The sequence below is a fragment of the Salmo trutta genome, chromosome 40 (genome assembly GCF_901001165.1).
Source record: "Salmo trutta chromosome 40, fSalTru1.1, whole genome shotgun sequence".
Taxonomy (NCBI): Eukaryota; Metazoa; Chordata; class Actinopteri; order Salmoniformes; family Salmonidae; genus Salmo; species Salmo trutta.
This window is the reverse complement of record NC_042996.1, coordinates 15,890,772-15,911,072: the sequence shown is the minus strand read 5'-3', so window position 1 is coordinate 15,911,072 and position 20,301 is coordinate 15,890,772. Positions and strand designations below refer to the sequence as shown.

The window sequence follows — 20,301 nt, the reverse complement described above, 5'->3', positions numbered from 1 at the left end:
AGGTCCAGGGAGACGAAACACACATAAGCACAAGCACACACACAGAGCGGAGAGATGAAAACACACACACACAGGATGGTGAGAGGAGAGGGCAGGGGGCTGAGGGAGATTTTAGAATCATTCCTAAATGTCACGTTTAGCGCTATGTGTGTGGCCGTCTTACGTGTGTGTGTGTGTGTGTGTGTGTGTGTGTGTGTGTGTGTCTGTCTGTCTGTCAGAGGTCAATCCTCTGACCCCAGTGCTACTGAGTCTAATGGGTGCTAATCAGGGATTGGCTGCCGAGATCAAAGCTGCAGACATAAGGAAGAGAGTTCTACAATCACACAGAGTAGAACTCAGAATGACATGGAAACATCCTCTGACCAAAACACCCCGGACTGAAAACACACATACCCAGAATTCAGATGCTAGAACTAACTTACATCTACTCTATATTATAGACCTGAAGACTGGGCAGCTGTAAGCAACATAGGACAAGATCCATTTAACCTACAGTATGAAAGGGTCTGTTGGAGATCTAACTATATGACTGTTAACACCTACCATCTCACTGAATGTGACCCAGGATACAATTGAAAGCCCAGCGTGTGACTCACAGGGTGAAAGGTCATGGCTGGGAGGGTCTCACCTAGGTCCTCTGTGCTCATCCAGGTGTATGTGACAGGCTGGGCTGATGGGCTCAGGGCGGAGGCGTAGGGTCACCACGTCAAAGGGGACCTCAGCACGGTAGTCCTTCACCCAGGGACTGAAGGGGGGGCTGAGGGTCAGAGGGGGGTCTGTGTACAGTTGTCTGAGGTGGGGGTCCACACAACGCTCTGATACATACCACAGGGAGAGAGAGAGAGAGAGAACGGATTATACACAGATAAAAAGGCTTGCACACGTCACACCGTACGTGGATCTAGTGTTCATCTGCCGATCGTTCAGCGCGCTGTGTTTTAGGGACCCCCCTCTGTATTTTTCATGTGACTGCACATGCAAAATTGGTGCGCACTCTAAATTACGTTCGGAGGTGTTAAGTACTCTCAGCCAGCAAACGCCATTGGTGTGTCTGAGCCCAAAGATATTCAGAATACTGTTCACATGCATGCTCAGTGTGTGTGTGTGTGTGTGTGTGTGTGTGTGTGTGTGTGTGTGTGTGTGTGTGTGTGTGTGTGTGTGTGTGTGTGTGTACGTGCTTATTATCCCCATTCAAAGGGATTAAAGTTAAAGACATTCACACCAACACACAATTATGTAATGGGAGGAAAAATGTTAATACACACATAGAGGAATGTTAATAACAAGGTCCACACGTGTTGAGCACAAGCCCAGAGAAAGCTCTCTTTCTGTGGAGGCAATTGACTCTGGTGTGTGCCAACCTCAAGCAGTTTGCAGATTCAGGGGGCACAGTAGGGCCACCTACCCACCCTCCCAGCCCAAATTAATATTTTACCTCGAACACTGCAGCAGCTTAATATTTTACCTCGAACACTGAAGCAGATGCAAACTCCTTCTGTGCTCTTTCGTTTGCGTGAGGCTACATCAAGTTTCCCAGGGAAGCTGTGAAGCGAGGGTGAAGCTGTGAACCCAGCTGTAGCCAATTGCATGATTGTGTTTATGAGTCTGTTATTACAGAATGTGAAACAATATTGTGTATGTTAACTATGGCTAACTATTGCATGATTGTGTTCATGAGGTGTATGTTTACTGCTTTTCATTAAATCATGTATGGCAAAAAATATTGTTATGGCCTGAAATACATGTTAATCATATGGGCAGAATATTGTAGCCAAGGCCTATATGAATTCGTTAATATGGGTATATAAAGTGTGGTGCCTTGAAAGCGCTTTTTAAATGCCGCCACTAAACCTTCTCTGGAGATAGTTTCAAGCGCCACTGAAGGGCCATACTTGTCGGTAGAGGAATGCCGCTTCTTGAAGCGGGGCTAAAGTCCATCACTAGGCAACCAAAACTGTCAATCAAATTGTCTCGAGCTCCCTGCAAGCTGCCTGCCTCTCTGCTGACTGCGCGCAGACCACTCACTCATAACAAGTACTTTGATGTTCGTTAAATACAATGACTTTTAGTGGAAAGACAACACATCTACCCTACCATTATTCTGCCATACCAAGCAATAAGGCAGTAACTGCTCATTTGGTCGAAAATTAGTTAATTTAATTTTTTATACATTAAATACATGCTTAATTATGTGGACAAGTATACTGCCTCTATTGTATTGCGTTTGGGAGAAAATTGGGGTCATATTAGGAGTAACTGCATAACGTTACTGTGAAACCAAGGTAAATAAAAGCAAATTTTCTCAGTTCCCACGATATGCTAGGTAGGGCAGTATTGTTGTCAGGGAAACAATACCGAACATTCTATTCCAGGTATATTTTACTACCTGAAAAGGTACAGATGCTTCTGATGCGGCACTGTTTTTTTTATTGTCTGAAAGGTTATAAATTGTTGCGATCGACCCGTTAATGTAAAGGCGTCATATGTATGAAAATTGTTCGGTTAACTTGGAGATAATGCCGTCAGTGAGGGTTATGCGACCTCGGCATTCGAAAGCATCATATTTGGTGCACTTCCAGGACTTATTTGCGGTCTGTCGTTCCAGTTTGTTGGTGTAGCTTTCATGCGCCGGGATATTTTTTCCACGTACAGAGGACACATTCGGGTTCCATTGCCTGTTCTGCTCCTCTGAGAATATGAATAATGAGAGTAGCAGTGCAAGATTATTTTAAGCAGAATATTTGGATTATTAGCATAAGAAAGACTTGCAATTCGATTGCTGGACTTGCAATTCATAGCCATCCATCCAATCTTTTTTTAATTGAAATGTCGGCCTTTTACGAGATCAATTTTTTCTGCATTAAATGTTTTATTTTCATAACTGATGAGTCATGCTATAACCTATAGATAACATTCTGCTCATATGAACACATTTATTTTAGGCCATATAAAGAAAAGCTATGCATGATGTAATGGCAAGTATCAAACAAAAACCACATTGTTTCACATTCTTTAATAAAAGACTCAAACAGAAATAGGCTATATAGCTGGCTTAACAGTTTCCCTGCCAAATAGGCCTATAAGGAAACTAGATGTATATCGACAACATTGAGTGAGCGAGAGGGTCTCTGCTAGGTGTAGTACCTTCCACAAACAGTTTTGCTCTGAAAAAAGACACGTAAGCCTCCCAGTGTGGAGCTCTGGTGAACTCAGAGCGTCACACTTCAAACCATTGAGATATACAGCATTCTAATTCCAATCCATTTCTATGCATCCTGTTGGTGAGGTGCTCCAGAGCCAGCCAATTAGCGGACACCTGAGCAGTGCCTCACCTCTGTCTCCAGGGAGGTCCTGGGAGCCTGAGTGTTGGTCCCACCCGGTCTGTGTCTCTGCCTCGTTGGTCCTATGGGAAACATGGAAGACTGTCATTATTTAGAAAATAAATGTCCCATTGGAACATGGATTAATGGGAACATCCACTCAGTCATTCTGAGGACTTTCCTTGCAATAAAAAAACAAGAGTGATGACAGACTTTAAGCTCTCTAATAAAAGGACCTTTTTATAAGTAGTTCAAGCACATTCACAGTCTCACACAAACCAACTGCACAAATATGGATATAGTAAAAACACACATATGGTGATCAAACACACACACACACACACTTTCCTGGTCAGCGTCAACATTCCAATTGGTTCCCTTCTGGCCTATACGAGGTCCAGAGGTGATTATCAACACTTGTTATAACCCTCACCCAATCAAAGTCAACTATACTGGCTGTTCTCCACACACGCCCTCCTTTTTCTCTAGCCTGATAAACTCTCCCTTTTCTTCTTCTCTAGGCCGTCATTGTAAATAAGAATATATTATTAACTAACTTTCCTAGTTAAATAAAAGTTAAATGAAAAAATGATCCTCCATCCCCGTTTTCTTCATTTCCCACATCCAGCACCCTGTTCCCCCTTCCAGTCCTCTTCCAAACCCTTCCATCACCAACCCCTCCTCTACCCCTTACCATCCCCATTCCTCCACTACCTCCCATTCTTTCTTCCCATCATGCTCATAATTTCGCCTGGTTTCCTGCCCGTGAACGTGCTACATGCTCCTAGCTCCGTGCTCAGCACCAGAAGTCCACCCAGCCCGAGGGCAGAGGGAGGCTGTGTTCTGAGTGCCAGCAGCCCAGCTCTGTGCCACAGCCATGGGAAGGATGGGAGGAAGGATGGGGCCCGCCAGTGGAGCCAGCACCCAGCCAAGCAGGGATTTAACCTAATTATGTTCCAGTCTGAGTGGAATGGGCATGAAGCTCCTCTCTCCTGCTACAGCCAGACTAACGTACATGCGCCAGTGGCTTAATCAAGGGATGCTTAGGGGAGGTTGGGGAATGAAAAACATCCTTCAATTCAGCCAAGCTTTATTCCCCCCAGCCCAGTCATTTGTCTGTTCAATTGTTTGGTCTATCCTTTCCAAATATATGGAGAGTAAGACAACAGCAAGGGGATAGAGCAAGGTAACAGAACCTCATGTGAACTGATTGATGTGTGTGTGTGTGTGTGTGTGTGTGTGTGTGTGTGTGTGTGTGCACGCCTGTGCTCACCTGTAAGTCTGGTTCCTCTGCTCTGTATAATGAGAACAGACTCTGTCCAACAATGCTGAGAAATGCCGCCCACTCCCAGACTCCTCTGCTCTAGGGAACGATCGAAACAGAAAGTCTTGGATAGGAGAGCGCTCTGGAGAAGCTGCAGGATAAAGCTGGATATAGACAGGTTTTCAGTTACTGGGAATACAGACACTCTAAATAACATGATTACAATCTGGAACCACTGTAAGTGTTCTGTAGCATTGAATACATTATGCTTTACAATTATTCTGGTTATATTCTATACAGTGCATTCGGAAAGTACTCAGACCCCTTCCCCTTTTCCACATTTTATTACGTTACAGCCTTATTCCAAAATGGATTAAATCAATGTTTCCCCTCATCAATCTACACACAATACCCCATATTGACAAAGCGAAAACAGGTTTTTAGAAATGTTTGCAAATGTATTACAAATAAAAAACTGAAAAACCTTATTTACATAAGTATTTAGACCCTTTGCTATGAGGCTCAAAATTGAGCTCAGGTGCATCCTGTTTCCATTGATCATACTTGAGATGTTTCTACAACTTGATTGGAGTCCACCTGTGGTAAATTCAATTGATTGGACATGATTTGGAAAGGCACACACAGATGTCTATATATGGTCCCACAGTTCCCAGTGCATATCAGAGCAAAAACCAAGCCATGAAGTCGAAAGAATTGTCCGTAGAGCTCTGAGACAGGATTGTGTCGAGGCACAGATCTAGGGAAGGGTACCAAAAAATGTCTGCATCATTGAAGGTCTTCAAGAACACAGTGGCCTACACCATTCTTTAATGGAATAAGTTTTGAACCACCAAGACTCTTCCTGGGGCTGTACGCCAAGCCAAACTGAGCAATCAGGTGAAAAGGGCCTTGGTCAGGGAGGTGACCAAGAACCCGATGGTCACTCTGACAGAACTCCGGAGTTCATCTGTGGAGATGGGAGAACCTTCCAGAAGGACAACCATCTCTGCAGCACTCCACCAATCAGGCCTTTATGGTAGTGGCCAGATGGAAGCAACTCCTCAGTAAAAGGCACATGACAGCCCGCTTGGAGTTTGCCAAAACGCACCTAAAGACTCTCAGACCATGAGAAATAAGATTCTCTGGTCTAATGAAACCAAGATTGAACTCTTTGGCCTGAATGACAAGCGTTACATCTGGAGGAAACCAGGCACCGCTCATCACCTGGCCAATTCCATCCCTACAGTGAAGCATGGTGGTGGCAGCATCATGCTGTGGCAGGGACTGGGAGACTTGTCAGGATCGAGGGAAAGATGAACGGAGCAAAGTACAGAGAGAGATCCTTGATGAAAACCTGCTCCAGAGCGCTCAGGACCTCAGACTGGGGTGAAGGTTTACCTTCCAACAGGACAACAACCCTAAGCACACAGCCAAGACAACGCAGGAGTGGCTTTGGGACATGTCTCTGAATGTCATTGAGTGGCCCAGCCAGAGCCGGGACTTGAACCCGATCAAACATCTCTGGAAAGACCAGAAAATAGCTGTGCAGCGACGCTCCCCATCCAACCTGACAGAGCTGGAGAGGATCTGCAGAAAAGAATGGGAGAAACTCCCCAAATACAGGTGTGCCAAGATTGTAGCGTCATACCCAAGAAGACTCGAGGCTGTAATCGCTGCCAAAGGTGCTTCAACAAAGTACTGAGTAAAGGGTCTGAATACTTATGTAAATGTGATATTTCAGTTTAAAAAATGTTATACATTTGCACAAATTTCTAAAACCTGTTTTTGCTTTGTCATTATGGGGTATTGTGTGTAGATTGATGAGGGGAAAAAAAGATTTTCGAATAAGGCTGTAACATGACAAAATGTGGAAAAAGTGAAGGGGTCTGAAAACTTTCCGAATGCACTATAACAGAGAGTAATGTGGAATAGAGGTGTACCAGATCAAATGGCCCTGGTGTCCTCAGCTGACGGAGGAACTGGAGGAGGAGGAGAGTCTGGTGTTCTGGTAGACAGAGACCGTATGTCCCCCCACAGCCACCATACTGACCAGAAACACACAAAACAAATTGTGAAGGTTAATGGAATTATAATATCCATAAAACTTTCTCTCTGAAATTGTCATGTTAAAAGGAGTCCATTGTCATTGCCCTCATAGCATTGAGTGCTTTATTAAGTTAAACACGGTTGTTTAGTACCCTCTGTCCATCGTCTGTCTCAGTGTGTGAAGGGCTCTTCAGACTGGCCTGTCCACTGTGTGCTGGGAGCAGGAAGAGAAGAGCATCTTCCAAGATGAACTCTTTTGTGATCTGTCCGTCAAACCCTGGGTCCCTCAGCCCATCAAAGTGCAGGTCAGTCTCAGCCTTTCAGACAGAGATTAAGGGAAACTTTTAGCAATGGCTTTCATTAAGGGACTGTACTGAGAGTAAGCACGTTCTGCCACCTAGTGGATACATTAGTTATCTTAATACCTTAGGAAATGTATGAATGGATGCCAACACAATGACCTGCTCCCTTCCCTCTACCCTGACTCACACTTAAGAGGTATGAACATATTGGAGAGGTGTAAGCAATGAGGGGAAATCAAGGAAGGAATTAGTCACATTAAACCGAGACATGTTGCTCTACCTAAGATGAGTACATGGAACAGGCAATACCGCCTATAGAAGGAAATATCATCATGTTTATTGGTGGCTCGGGTTATAGGAGTGGAACCAATGGACACCATGTTTGGAATCTGGAAAAAGGGGAAGGCATCTATGGGTCAAACCAATTCAAATACTTCAAGGGAGGCCATTTAAGTGTAATGGTTTTTATAACTGTGACTAGTTGTATCACTCAGCAGTGTGCATGCGTGGGTATGTGCGTGTGTGAGTGCACATGTGTGTTTGTATGCAACCCACATGTATGCAGCACAGCAGCTAAAATACTGACTCTCTCTTCTCTGCTAAACTCGGAAGTTACACTACATGACCAAAAGTATGTGGACACCTGCTCGTCGAACATCTCATTCCAAAATCATGGGCATTAATATCTAGTTGGTCCTCCCTTTGCTGCTAGAACAGCCTCCACTCTTCTGGGAAGGCTTTCCACTAGATGTTGGAACATTACTTTCATTCAGCCACAAGAGCATTAGTGAGGTCGGGCACTGATGTTGGGCGATTAGGCCTGGCTCAGTCGGCGTTCCAATTCATTCCAAAGGTGTTCGATGGGGTTGAGGTCAAGGCTTTGTGTATGCCAGTCAAGTACTTCCACACCGATCTGAACAAACCATTTCTGTATGGACCTCGCTTTGTGCACATAGTCATGCTGAAACAGGAAAGGGCCTTCCCCAAACCGTTGCCACAAAGTTAGAAGCACAGAATCGTCTAGAATGTCATTGTATACTGTAGTGTTAAGATTTCCCTTCACTGGAACTAAGGGGCCCAAACCATGAAACAGCCCCAGTCCATTATTCCTCCTCCATGAAGCTCTACAGTTGGCACTATGCATTGGGGCAGGTAGCGTTCTCCTGGCATCCACCAAACCCAGATTCGTTCGTCGGACTGCCAGATGGTAAAGCGTGATTCATCACTCCAATGGCGGCGAGCTTTACACCACCCAGCCGACGTGGTAAACCTAGGCTTGTGTGCTTCTGCTCGGCCATGGAAACCCGTTTCATGAAGCTCCCGACGAACAGTTCTTGTGCTGACGTTGTTTCCAAAGGCCGTTTGGAACTCAGTAGTGAGTGTTGCAAATGAAGACAGACGATTTTTACGCGCTACGCGCTTCAGCACTCGGCGGCCCCATTCTGTGAGCTTGTGTGATCTACCACTTCGCGGCTGAACCGTTGTTACTCTTAGAAGTTTCCACTTCACAATAACAGCACAAACAGTTGACCGGGGCAGCTCTAGCAGGGCAGACATTTGACGAACTGACTTGTTGGAAAGGTGGCATCCTATGACGGTGCCACATTGAAAGTCACTGAGCTCTACAGTAAGGCCATTATACTGCCAATGTTTGTCTATGGAGATTGCATGGCTGTGTGCTCAAGCTGTCAGCAACGGGTGAGGCTGAAATAGCTGAATCCACTCATTTGAAGGTATCTTTTTATATATAACGTATGTTGCTGTCTTTGAATGAAGCTGGTATCACAGTCTTATGGCGCCACCTAGTGACTACTTTAAAAAACCATCAGTAGAGACCGGCTACAGTAGCAATGTGCCGACCCAGCAATAACCCCCTCTTACCTTCACTATGACAGGTAGAAGGGAACCACTGAACTGAAGAGTGAATGTCATCAGCTGGAAACACAGGAGACACCACCTACAGGACAAACAGTCACATAGAATAGTGACAAATCAGAATGATGCACAGAGATTAATAATTGAACAGTTGGGAGGTTGATCCGAGGCTGGCTAACCTGTGCCGAGAGCTAGGCTCCTCATTGGTCAATGCTGCCGCCATCAACACCTGACCTATGACCTCCTTCACATGGTCCAATGCCTCGTGGGACGCAACAGGACCCAGCTGCTGGAGAAGAAAGGGCTTGAGCTGCGAGAGAGCGATGAAGAGAAGGAGAAAGCGAGGGTGAAAAAAAGAAAGACAAAGAGTGAGAGAGAAAAAGCGATAGAGAAAGAGAGAGGGGGGATAAAGAAGAAGTGTTGTCAGTGTTAAAAAAGTCTGAAGAAGTTAAAGTCTGTACCCAGCAGAGTTGGATAGATTCCAACTTAATTATAACACCTCAATATCAGTCAAAGCAATAACTGATTTGCGCTCGTATGGAGAGATTCCATGTAAATGTAATATGCTTACACACAAAATCTTTTCATGTCACACGATTTTTGAAACCTCTCACTCAAAGTGCAAAACTACACACCAAATATCCAAAACCATAAGCTATTTCTCAGCCTTTGACTCAGTTGTCAATTGCATAAAACACTTTTTTCAAAACACTACACACAATTCTCTAACAAAAACACAAAAATCTAACAGGAAGTGACTTGCTTTCCTTTTCCAAACACAACCAGTCAAAATGCTACACTTATTCACCAGGTCACACACACACTCCTCACATGTACAAACACTAATTGCTTAACTGATCGCTAACCAATCACTGCTTTACTGTAGTATAGGCCTATAAATAGGTCAAAGGTCAGATTACCTGTCTTGAACAATGGATGCCAACAATGGACAGAGAGCAAGAGGAGTAGGAGGGAGAGCCATCTCTGATGAGATTAGGGCAACACTTGTTGATCATGTGATCAACCACGGTTTGACCATGAGGCTGGACTGAGAGTCCAGCCCAACTTGAGTCGATTTACAGTGGCGTCCATAATTCAAACCTTCAGAAATGAGAACAGGTATGCAACTACCTAATGACTATTTTAGCATTACAGTAATGTACTGTAAAATACATATGACTGCATAGTATTGCATAAACATTTGTAACTCTAAGCCATCCATTTACTGCACTGCATTGAATGAATGAGGTTGGTTATCATGCTGTACTACCTTTTTGTGTACATTGTTTACAGTTCCTATGCTGAACACATACTGTGTTTGAATTCTGTACAGAGTGGAAAGGCAAAGAGATCATGGAGGACGCTTGTTTACAGATGTACAAGACACTGCAATTATAAATATGGTTTTGGCCAACAATGCAATTAGGATTCGAGAGATAAGAGAGCATATCTTCAATAATGACACCATATTTAACAACATCAATGCTGTAAGCCTGTCGACCATACAACGCATCTTCCAACGGCACCGAGTGACGATGAAACAACTTTACAAGGTGCCATTTGAGAGAAACTCTGACAGTCAAGAATATGCGACATGACTTTGTAGAGGTATGTATGCAACACTACTTCCAGTACTTCAGACATACCATATTTACTCATCTGTATATCTTTTTGTCTGTTAGAGAGTATTGGAGCTGGATGCCCATGTAATTCGCAATTTATTTATGTGGATGAGGTTGGCTTCAACCTCACCTAAACCAGGCACCGCGGAAGAAATGTAATAGGACAGAGGGCAATTACCAATGTCCCTGGACAGCATGGGGGTAATATAACTGTGTGCTGCCATCACTCAAAACGGGGTCCTCCATCACAATGCCACACTGGCCATATGCTCACTTTTCTGGATGCAATTTACACAATGCTTGTCCCTGATCCAGATCAGGAGCCTGCTAGATTTGTGGTTTTATGGGACAATGTTAGTTTTCACCGGGCTGTTCTGGTCCAAAACTGGTTTGCCACCCATCCACAATTTGTAGTTTTGTACCTACCCACATACTCACCTTTTCTTAATCCCATAGAGGAATTCTTCTCAGCCTGGCGCTGGAAAGTGTATGATCGCAAACCCTATGCCCGCATGCCGCTTCTCCAGGCAATGGAGGACGCATGTGGGGACATAGAGGTTGGATACGCCATGCTACGAGATGCTTCCTTTGATGTTTGGCAAGAGAAAACGTATCTTGTGATGTGGACGAATTATTGTGGCCAGATCCAGCCCGGAGAAGAGATGAAGCGTAGCTTAGCACTGGTGACTGCCCCCCCCCCTACCAATTCCTGGACTGCCCCGCCCCGGGACCCCCCACACACACCCAATTGTGTTCTTTACTGTATTCTAAAGAATATACTTTTGGTTTACCTATGTTTATCGTTTTGTTGTATGCTACTGTATACAACAGTAATGTTTGTCCTAATATTTTCTGTTTCTACATTGCATTGGTGTTTACAGTGTACTTGTTACCCCTCTCAGCAGATTACTTTCACTGTAGAACATTGTATTGAAATGTAGATATAAGCCTATGAAAGACCAAAGAGCTTTAGATTTAGAACAGTGTTTACATGGTATATCCAAAAATGTACTATTATGAAAGCAGTGTTTGCCATTTGATGCAAATGCTTCATTCTGACATGTGTTTATGGCATTTTGAATGCAGTGTTACATTTTGAAGGAGAAGTGAGGCATTTTGTGTGTGCAGTTTTGGGAATTGTGTGTAGAGTTTTGAAAAAAGGAGACAGTTTTGAAAACGTGTGTAAGCAGTTGGGAAAAAACTGTAATACTCTGTTCCAACAGGTGGCAGTAATAATCCACATTCACTAATCCACAACCCCAGCTTTCATATGACAGAAAACGCCAACCACTCTCACTCTCAGTCCCATTACATCTAATAGATGTAATCTAGTTAGATTACATTTCATCTGACAGAGACAGATTTCATTTGAGATAATCCCAATAGTGTGCCAGTGAGTGATGGTTGGCCAGGGTTGGGAATCAGGCATTACTGTGCTCAAATCCGAAGCATGTGGTTGGCTAGTCCACAACACATGCACGGGCATACACGCACGCACGAACACACACTGAACACTAACAGGGCCTTTTAAAAAGGGACGGGGAGTCTCCGGAGACAACATCAGGGCAGTAGGATCAGGACGTTCAGAGCTCCAGATATTTGGCATGGTTTTGGTCATTTGGTGGCGCAGCTTTGAGTTTCAGAGACACGTAGATGTCAATGAGAGGTTAACTAGTCAGAAGAGATTTGAGATTGGATAAGAGTCGATAGTTGATTGGTATAACAGAGTGGAATGTTGGGTTATTGGAAAGGAACACTATGATTTACTGTGTTTCTGCCACAGAGAGACAGTTCTGGCATTAGTTTTGTGTGTGTGTGGTGTGTTTGCGTTTGCACATGCTCCAATATTTCAGCATGTTTACGACTAAAGAAGCACAAAAACAACATTAGGCCTGCATGTAACTTTAAGAAATAACTGGAGAAAATAAATATCAAAAACATTATGTTCCATCATAGCAATATATCTAATCTAGCCATTATACTGCATGTGCATCCACTTGGTCTGTTTGCAGCACAGTGTGAATTGAAAGCCCTAAGCTCATTTAGGAGCAATATGCTAGGAACGTACTTAGCCAGCTACCACACAACCCTCCCACTACACAGCTGTAACAGCCTAATCAACACCACATGGAGAAAATACGCAGCACAAACATTCTGGAGAGAAGGAAGGAAGAAACAAGAGTTTTCTAAAAGGCATAGCTCAGTGTATAGCTTGAGATCTTTACTATGTTGACTGTAGGTCCAGCTTTATCAAGAACTCAGGGCTACATTCAATAAAATAGGTTATATATACACACTACCGTTCAAAAGTTTGGGGTCACTTTGAAATGTCCTTGTTTTTGAAAGAAAGAAACCCCATTTTTGGATGAAGTATAGAGGTTCTGAGCATATAAACTACATCTAAGATTCTGGTCGCTGGATCTGAATGGAAACACTCTGCCTAGAAGGCCAGCATCCCGGAGTCGCCTCTTCACTGCTGACGTTGAGACTGGTGTTTGCGGGTACCATTTAATGAAGCTGCCAGTTGAGGACTTGTGAGGCTTCTGTTTGTCAAACTAGACACTCCAATGTACTTGTCCTCTTGCTCAGTTGTGCACCAGGCCTCCCACTCTTCTTTCTATTCTGCTTAGAGCCAGTTTGCGCTGTCCTGTGAAGGGAGTAGCACATAGCGTTGTACGAGATCTTCAGTTTCTTGGCAATTTCTCGCATGGAATAGCCTTCATTTCTCAGAACAAGAATAGACTGACGAGTTTCAGAAGAAAGTTCTTTGTTGTGGCCATTTTGAGCCTGTAATAGAACCCACAAATGCTGATGCTCCAGATACTCAACTAGTCTAAGAAGGCCAGTTGTATTGTTTCTTTAATCAGAACAACAGTTTTCAGTTGTGCTAACATAATTGCAAAAGGGTTTTCTAATGATCAATTAGCCTTTTAAAATGATAAACTTGATAAGCTAACACAACGTGCCATTGGAACACAAGAGTGATGGTTGCTGATAATGGGCCTCTGTACGCCTATGTAGTTATTCTATTACAAATCAGCCGTTTCCAGCTACAATAGTCATTTACAACATTAACAATGTCTACACTGTAGTTCTGATCATTTTGATGTTATTTTAATGGATACAATTTTTTGGGTTTTCTTTCAAAAACAAGGACATTTCTAAGTGACCCCAAACTTTTGAACAGTAGCGTACATATATATACACACCAGTCAAAAGTTTGGACACACCTACTCATTCAATGGTTTTTCTTTATTTATACATTGTAGAATAATAGTGAAGACATCAAAACTATGAAATAACACATATGGAATCATGTAGCAACCAAAAAAGTGATAAACCGATTCTTCAAAGTAGCCACCCTTTGCCTTGATGACAGCTTTGCACACTCTTGGCATTCTCTCAACCAGCTTCATGAGGAATGCTTTTACAACAGTCTTGAAGGAGTTCCGACATATGCTGAGCACTTGTTGGCTGCTTTTCCTTCACTCGGCGGTCCAAACAATCTCAATTGGGTTGAGGTCGGGGGATTGTGGAGGCCACGTCATCTGATGCAGCACTCCATCACTCTCCTTGGTCAAATAGCCCTTACACAGCCTGGAGGTGTGTTTGGGTCATTGTCTTGTTGAAAAACAAATGATATTCCCACTAAGTGCAAACCAGATGGGATGGCATATCGCTGCAGAATGCTGTGGTAGCCATGCTGGTTAAGTGTGCCTTGAATTCTAAATAAATCACAGACAGTGTCACCAGCAAAGCACCCTCACACCATCCCCACACCATCACGCCTCCATGCTTCACGGTGGGAACCACACATGCGGTGATCATCCGTTTACCTACTCTGCATCTCACAAAGACACAGCGGTTGGAACCAAAAATTTCAAATTTGGACTCATCAGCCCAAACGACAATTTTCCACCGGTGTAGTGTCCACTGATCGTGTTTTTTGGCCCAAGCAAGTCTCTTATTATTATTGTTGTCGTTTAGTAGTGGTTAATTTGCACTGTTGTGGACTATCGTTTCTCTTTGCTTATTTGAGCTGTTCATGCCATAATATTATGGCATGTTCATGCCAAATTTGGCTATCTTCGATATACCACCCCTACCTTGTCACAACACAACTGATTGGCTCAAACACATTAAGAAGGAAAGAAATTCCATAAATGAACTTTTAACAAGGCACACCTATTAATTGAAATGCATTCCAGGTGACTACCTCATGAAGCTGGTTGAGAGTATGCCAAGAGTGTGCCAAGCTGTCATCAAGGCAAAAGGTGGCTACTTTGAAGAATCTCAAAAATAAAATATATTTAGATTTGTTAACACTTTTTCAGTTACTACTGTACATGATTCCATATGTTTTATTTCATAGTTTTGATGTCTTCACTATTATTCTAGTAGTAAAAATAAATGAGTAGGTGTGTCCAAACTTTTGACTGTGTCACGGCTGTCAAAAGGAGAGGACCAAGGTGCAGCGTGTGTGTAGTTCCACATTTTATTTAATCTGTGAAACTTTGCAATACATAAATAAACTGAATTGACAACACAACAAACCATGACGCAGAGGAGAAACTAACACCACTCAAAAATAATCACCCACAAAACCCAGGAAGAAAAACCCCTACTTAAGTATGATCTCCAATTAGAGACAACGAGGACCAGCTGCCTCCAATTGGAGATCATCCCAAACAAACCAACATAGAAATACAAAAACTAGAACCTAAGAACATAGAAATAGAAAACATAGAAAACACAAAACACCCCGTCACGCCCTGACCTACTCTACCATAGAAAATAACATCTTACTATGGTCAGGACGTGACAGACTGGTACTAATATATATATATATATATATCACATTGAATATAATGAATCTATATCCCCAGATACCTGGTGAACAGATTAGATTGAATAGGGTCCTCAGTACCTGTGTGGTGTGGCTGTCCGTGTCTTCGCTTGTCCTGACCAGGCCCGTGTGATGAAGAAAGGCTGTGAGTGGCGTTACTGAGGTGACCAGGACATAAACTGTCACCAAATTAAGTGTGGGGATAGCTGGGTTCCTAAGGGAAGGGAAAACAACAACAATAACATTAGCTAAGAAAATCAAACCCATTTATTTCAACGAGCGAATAGAGACACTTGAACATAATTGAGCTAGCTGTAAGTTTCGACTAAGGTAAACGTGTTGTTACTGGCAGAGTTGACTGACCAATCACCCTGTGCCACATCACGAACATCTCCCAGCTTGGTGCGGGGCGATCCACAGGCAGATGGATTTATGTGTAATGCCAGCCCTGAAACAAAACACGGAAACAGAGAAACACACACACAAGTGATGACAGACATTAATCTATAACTAGTGACGACAGAGACGGTTGAATTTAGCATCTATCCTAGACTGTCACAAGGGGTTGTCATCAGGGCCGTTATCCGAGGTGGAGTAAAGCAGTTTATTTTTGCTGAGTTTGCATCTCTTGTGCTGGTTATGAGTTATGAAATAGCAGAGCAGCTGTGTGTGTGTCCTTGCCTAATAAGTGTCAACCCCTATACACGCTTCACTTTGCATTTCGACAGCCCACTGGGCACAGCCAATTCAACGTTGAATCCACGTTGGTTCAACGTAATTTCATTGAAATGACCTGGAAACAACGTTGATTCAACCAGTGTGTGCCCAGTGGGAGGGAGTGAGAGTGTGTTGTCATTCTCTGGCACTGTACTGCTAATGAAATTCTCCACCAGTGGAAGCGTGTAGAGAGAGGGTGTGTGCTCTAAGGCCCAAATCACTATCAGTCCTGGGCTTGATCCCAACTCCGCTCACATCCCCCGGACTCAAATCACTGGCCAGAGAAGGATGAACAAAACACTCAAATTCAAATCACTTCTACTGGTAATTCACATCCCTCCCATATGACATCTGAATCACAATCTAACGTTCAATATTTCCAAGTTCTAATGGTGCTAGACTAAATCTGAAAGACGGAGAAAACCAAACCGCACAACACTGTATTCCCTGAAACCACACAACACTGTATTCCCTGAAACCACACAACACTGTATTAGGCCCAAACCAGGAAACAGACCCCCCTGTCCCTCCTCTCCTCCTGTAACATGGCAGTGATTGTTGGTTGTGCCTGCGTCAGTCAGATTCACTCTGCCTTTTGTAAAATAAAGGATGTTCTCAAACAAAGGGCGGGCAGAGACCTGGGTCCTGGTCTAAGGAAGAGGGGTGTGGGCGGTCAAAAAGAACTGAAGAAGGGCTGTGAGGGGGTCTGCAGAACTTCAAGGTGAAAGGGGGCAATTGAGGAGGAGACACCAGCCTTCAACCGGGACTGCACCAATGTCAACATTTGTGTTGGAGACGAGCCAAAAAGAAAGGACAATATTGTTATAGAAGTGGGAGACAGGGAAGAGACACTAAACAAAGAGTAAAGAGGTAGAGGAGATCACACAGAGGGCCCTCAGTTACTATCTTCGTCAAGCCCATTGGTTGTCAGTATCTTCCTTCTGAGTTATAATGAAGATAAGTGCCCTTGACGCACTTATATATTTTCGCCCAAAGCTCCTCACTCACTCAATCCATCATCTTTCTTTTCATGTGGTTCAAAAGGAGGACGAATATAAGCAGAGATGCATTGGGTCATTATTAACAAGCTCTCACCCGATCGTTACTGTGATAATAAAAATTCCATCTTATTTTGGGCTTCTCAGAAAGGCGAACTATAGCGAGAGTGTGACGCTCATCGTAGGGAGAAGTAGACCAAAGCGCAGCGTGGTAAGTGCTCATGATATTTCTTTATTTAACTCAGAACACTAAATCAAAACAATAAACAATGGAAAACGAGCGTCACGTTCTGCAGGCTTTCACTAAGCTGTACAAAAACAAGATCCCACAACAGAAGGTGGAAAAAAGGGCTGCCTAAGTATGATTCCTAATCAGAGACAATGATAGACAGCTGCCTTTGATTAGGAACCACACTCGGCTGAACATAAAAAAATAGAAAACATAGAATGGCATAGAATGCCCACCCCACATCCCACCCTGACCTAACCCAAAAAAGAGAAAATAAACGGCAATCTAAGGTCAGGGCGTGACAGTACCCCCCCAAAGGTGCGGACTCCCGGCCGCAAACCTGAACCTATAGGGGAGGGTCCGGTTGGGCATCTACTCTTGGAGGCAGCTCTGGTTCGGGGCATAGCCCCCACTCTGCCCGCTGATCCCTCCGCTTTTGTGTCACCGGAGGAACCAAACCGTGGATCATCGCCGGAGGCTCAGAACTGGAAATCCCCGCTGGAGGTTCTGGACTGCCGATGGCCGCTGAAGACTCTGGACTGCCGACAGCCGCTGAAGACTCTGGACTGCCGACCGCCGCTGAAGACTCTGGACTGCCGACAGCCGCTGAAGACTCTGGACTGCCGACCGCCGCTGAAGACTCTGGACTGCCGACCGCCGCTGAAGACTCTGGACTGCCGACCGCCGCTGAAGACTCTGGACTGCCGACCGCCGCTGAAGACTCTGGACTGCCGACCGCCGCTGAAGACTCTGGACTGCCGACCGCCGCTGAAGACTCTGGGCTGCAGGCCGTCTCAGGAGGTTCCGGACTGTAGGCCGCCTCAGGAGGTTCCGGACTGTAACACGTTGCCGGAAGCTCTGGACTGGGAACTGTCGCCGGAAGCTCTGGACTGGGAACTGTCGCCGGAAGCTCTGGACTGGGAAGGCGCACTGGAGGCCTGATGCGTGGGGCTGGCACAGGTGGCACCAGACTGGTAACACGCACCTCAGGGCGAGTGTGAGGAGCAGGCACAGGACGTACTGGACTGGGGAGGCGTTCTGGGTGAGTGCGAGGAGGAGGCACAGGATATACTGGACCGTGGAGGTGCACTGAAGGCCTCGAGCGTAGAGCTGGCACAACCCGTCCTGGCTGTATGCTTACTTTAGCCCGGCAAGTGAGGGGCGCTGGCACAGGACGAACTGGGCTGTGCAGGCGCACTGGCGACACAGTGCGTAGAACTGGCGCAGGATATCCTGGACCGAGGAGGCATACTGGAGACCAGGAGCGCTGAGCTGGCATAATCCTTCCTGGTTGAACGCTCAGTTTAGCCTGGCAAATGCGGGGCGCAGACACGGTGCCTGACTGTTCATACGCTCCCCACGGTAAGCATGGGGAGTTGGCTCAGGTCTCCACCCTGACTCTGCCAATCTCCCCGTGTGCCCCCCCCCCGCCTTTCGTGCATCCATCGTTGCCGTGCTAGTTCCTCGTAACGTTGCCGTTCCTCGCTCGCTGTCTCCACCTGCTTCCATGGCAGGGTCTTGTCCCCTGCCATTACCTCCTCCCAGGTCCAGGACGTCCTCCACTCTCTCCTTTCCCTGGCCCAGGATCCCTGCTCCTCCTGGGCACGCTGCTTGGTCCTTTTGTGGTGGGATCTTCTGTGATGCTCGTCGTAGGGAGAAGTAGACCAAAGCGCAGCGTGGTAAGTACTCATGATATTTCTTTATTTAACTCAGAACACTAAATCAAAACAATGGAAAACGAACGTCACGTTCTGTAGGCTAACTAAGCTGTACAAAAACAAGATCCCACAACAGAAGGTGGGGGGAAAAAAAGGGCTGCCTAAGTATGATTCCTAATCAGAGACAACGATAGACAGCTGCCTCTGATTAGGTACCACACTCGGCTGAACACAAAGAAATAGAAAACATAGAATGGCATAGAATGCCCACCCCACATAACACCCTGACCTATCCCAAAAAAGAGAAAATAAACGGCAATCTAAGGTCAGGGCGTGACAGAGAGATGTATAAAAGCCCTGCAACCCTTTGAACAAAACAAACCACTGTAACAATGCCTCCTAGTAGGGGGGGGGGTGTAGGAATCAGGAGCAGGAGAGCAGAGAAGTTCCAGTGGCACACAACGTTTAATCCGGCGATCCCGAAAGCACAATACAAACAAATGGGAAAACACGCACAAACGTAGTCGCCACCCACAGGGAATAAACTTCGCACACGGAGGAGAAACCTCGACTCCACAAACAAAGTCTCGTAATCACACGGTAAACATTTACCGAAAATATAAACGAAACCCCGTGGTGCAGGCACGCACCCCTTACATGCAAATACACAACAAATAATCCCGCACAAAGCCTAGCCTGCAGCGGGGTGTATATAAACCCACCGAAATCAACTAAACTTGAACACAAGTGTGAAAAAACAGACAGACACAAACGAAAAGGAAAATGGGATCGGTGGCAGCTAGTAGGCCGGCGACGACGACCGCCGAGCACCGCCTGAACAGGGAGAGGAGCCACCTTCGGTGGAAGTCATGACAACCATGTATCTTCTCCAAAATTCATCTTCAGCTAATCATCTACTTTTTCCACGGATACAACTTTAATAGTACGATAAGTACATCAATTTATACAAGTTATACAAGTCTAATTACGTATGGGTAATTTCCAAAAAAAAAACATCTGTATTTAAATGTCTGCTAGCAACGGCCCAAATCTCTACTTTAAGGAACTCAAAGAGCTCGCCTGAAAACTAAAGATTGTCTGGAAACAGGTGATGACTCACCTAGGTCGTGTTCATCAGGGCACACAACTGAAAATGTTTTCAACGTTTCTTATTGGACAAGTCTCCCCCGTTTCAGTCAGTTTTCTTCAGTTTGGTGCATAATGAACACGGCCCAGATCTCGTGTATCACTCAGCGCTCCACCTGTAGACTCACCTGCTAGCCGGCTGTCTGTCTGGAAGCGACAGAGCCCGTCCACATCAGAGAAGGCACCCACCAGCCCAGGTATCATGTTGACCTGAGGAAATGACAGATTGGATCCAGTGGATCCAAAAGGCAACGAATGTTATTGGACTTGTTTGAAGT

General features: G+C 44.9%; 1 protein-coding gene across 1 annotated transcript in view; it reads right to left on the bottom strand.

The window, feature by feature from the left end:
* LOC115180528 (cadherin-like and PC-esterase domain-containing protein 1) overlaps window positions 1-20,301 on the bottom strand; it is a 78,212-nt gene that overhangs the window by 32,685 nt on the left and 25,226 nt on the right. Inside the window, exons 4-13 of the mRNA XM_029742687.1 lie at window positions 20,152-20,233; window positions 15,639-15,723; window positions 15,357-15,489; window positions 8,987-9,117; window positions 8,814-8,889; window positions 6,783-6,947; window positions 6,525-6,629; window positions 4,594-4,748; window positions 3,333-3,403; window positions 629-815 (exon numbers count right to left, since the gene is read on the bottom strand). Coding sequence (XP_029598547.1) covers window positions 629-815; window positions 3,333-3,403; window positions 4,594-4,748; window positions 6,525-6,629; window positions 6,783-6,947; window positions 8,814-8,889; window positions 8,987-9,117; window positions 15,357-15,489; window positions 15,639-15,723; window positions 20,152-20,233 — 1,190 coding nt within the window. The remainder of the gene's footprint in view (window positions 1-628; window positions 816-3,332; window positions 3,404-4,593; window positions 4,749-6,524; window positions 6,630-6,782; window positions 6,948-8,813; window positions 8,890-8,986; window positions 9,118-15,356; window positions 15,490-15,638; window positions 15,724-20,151; window positions 20,234-20,301) is intronic.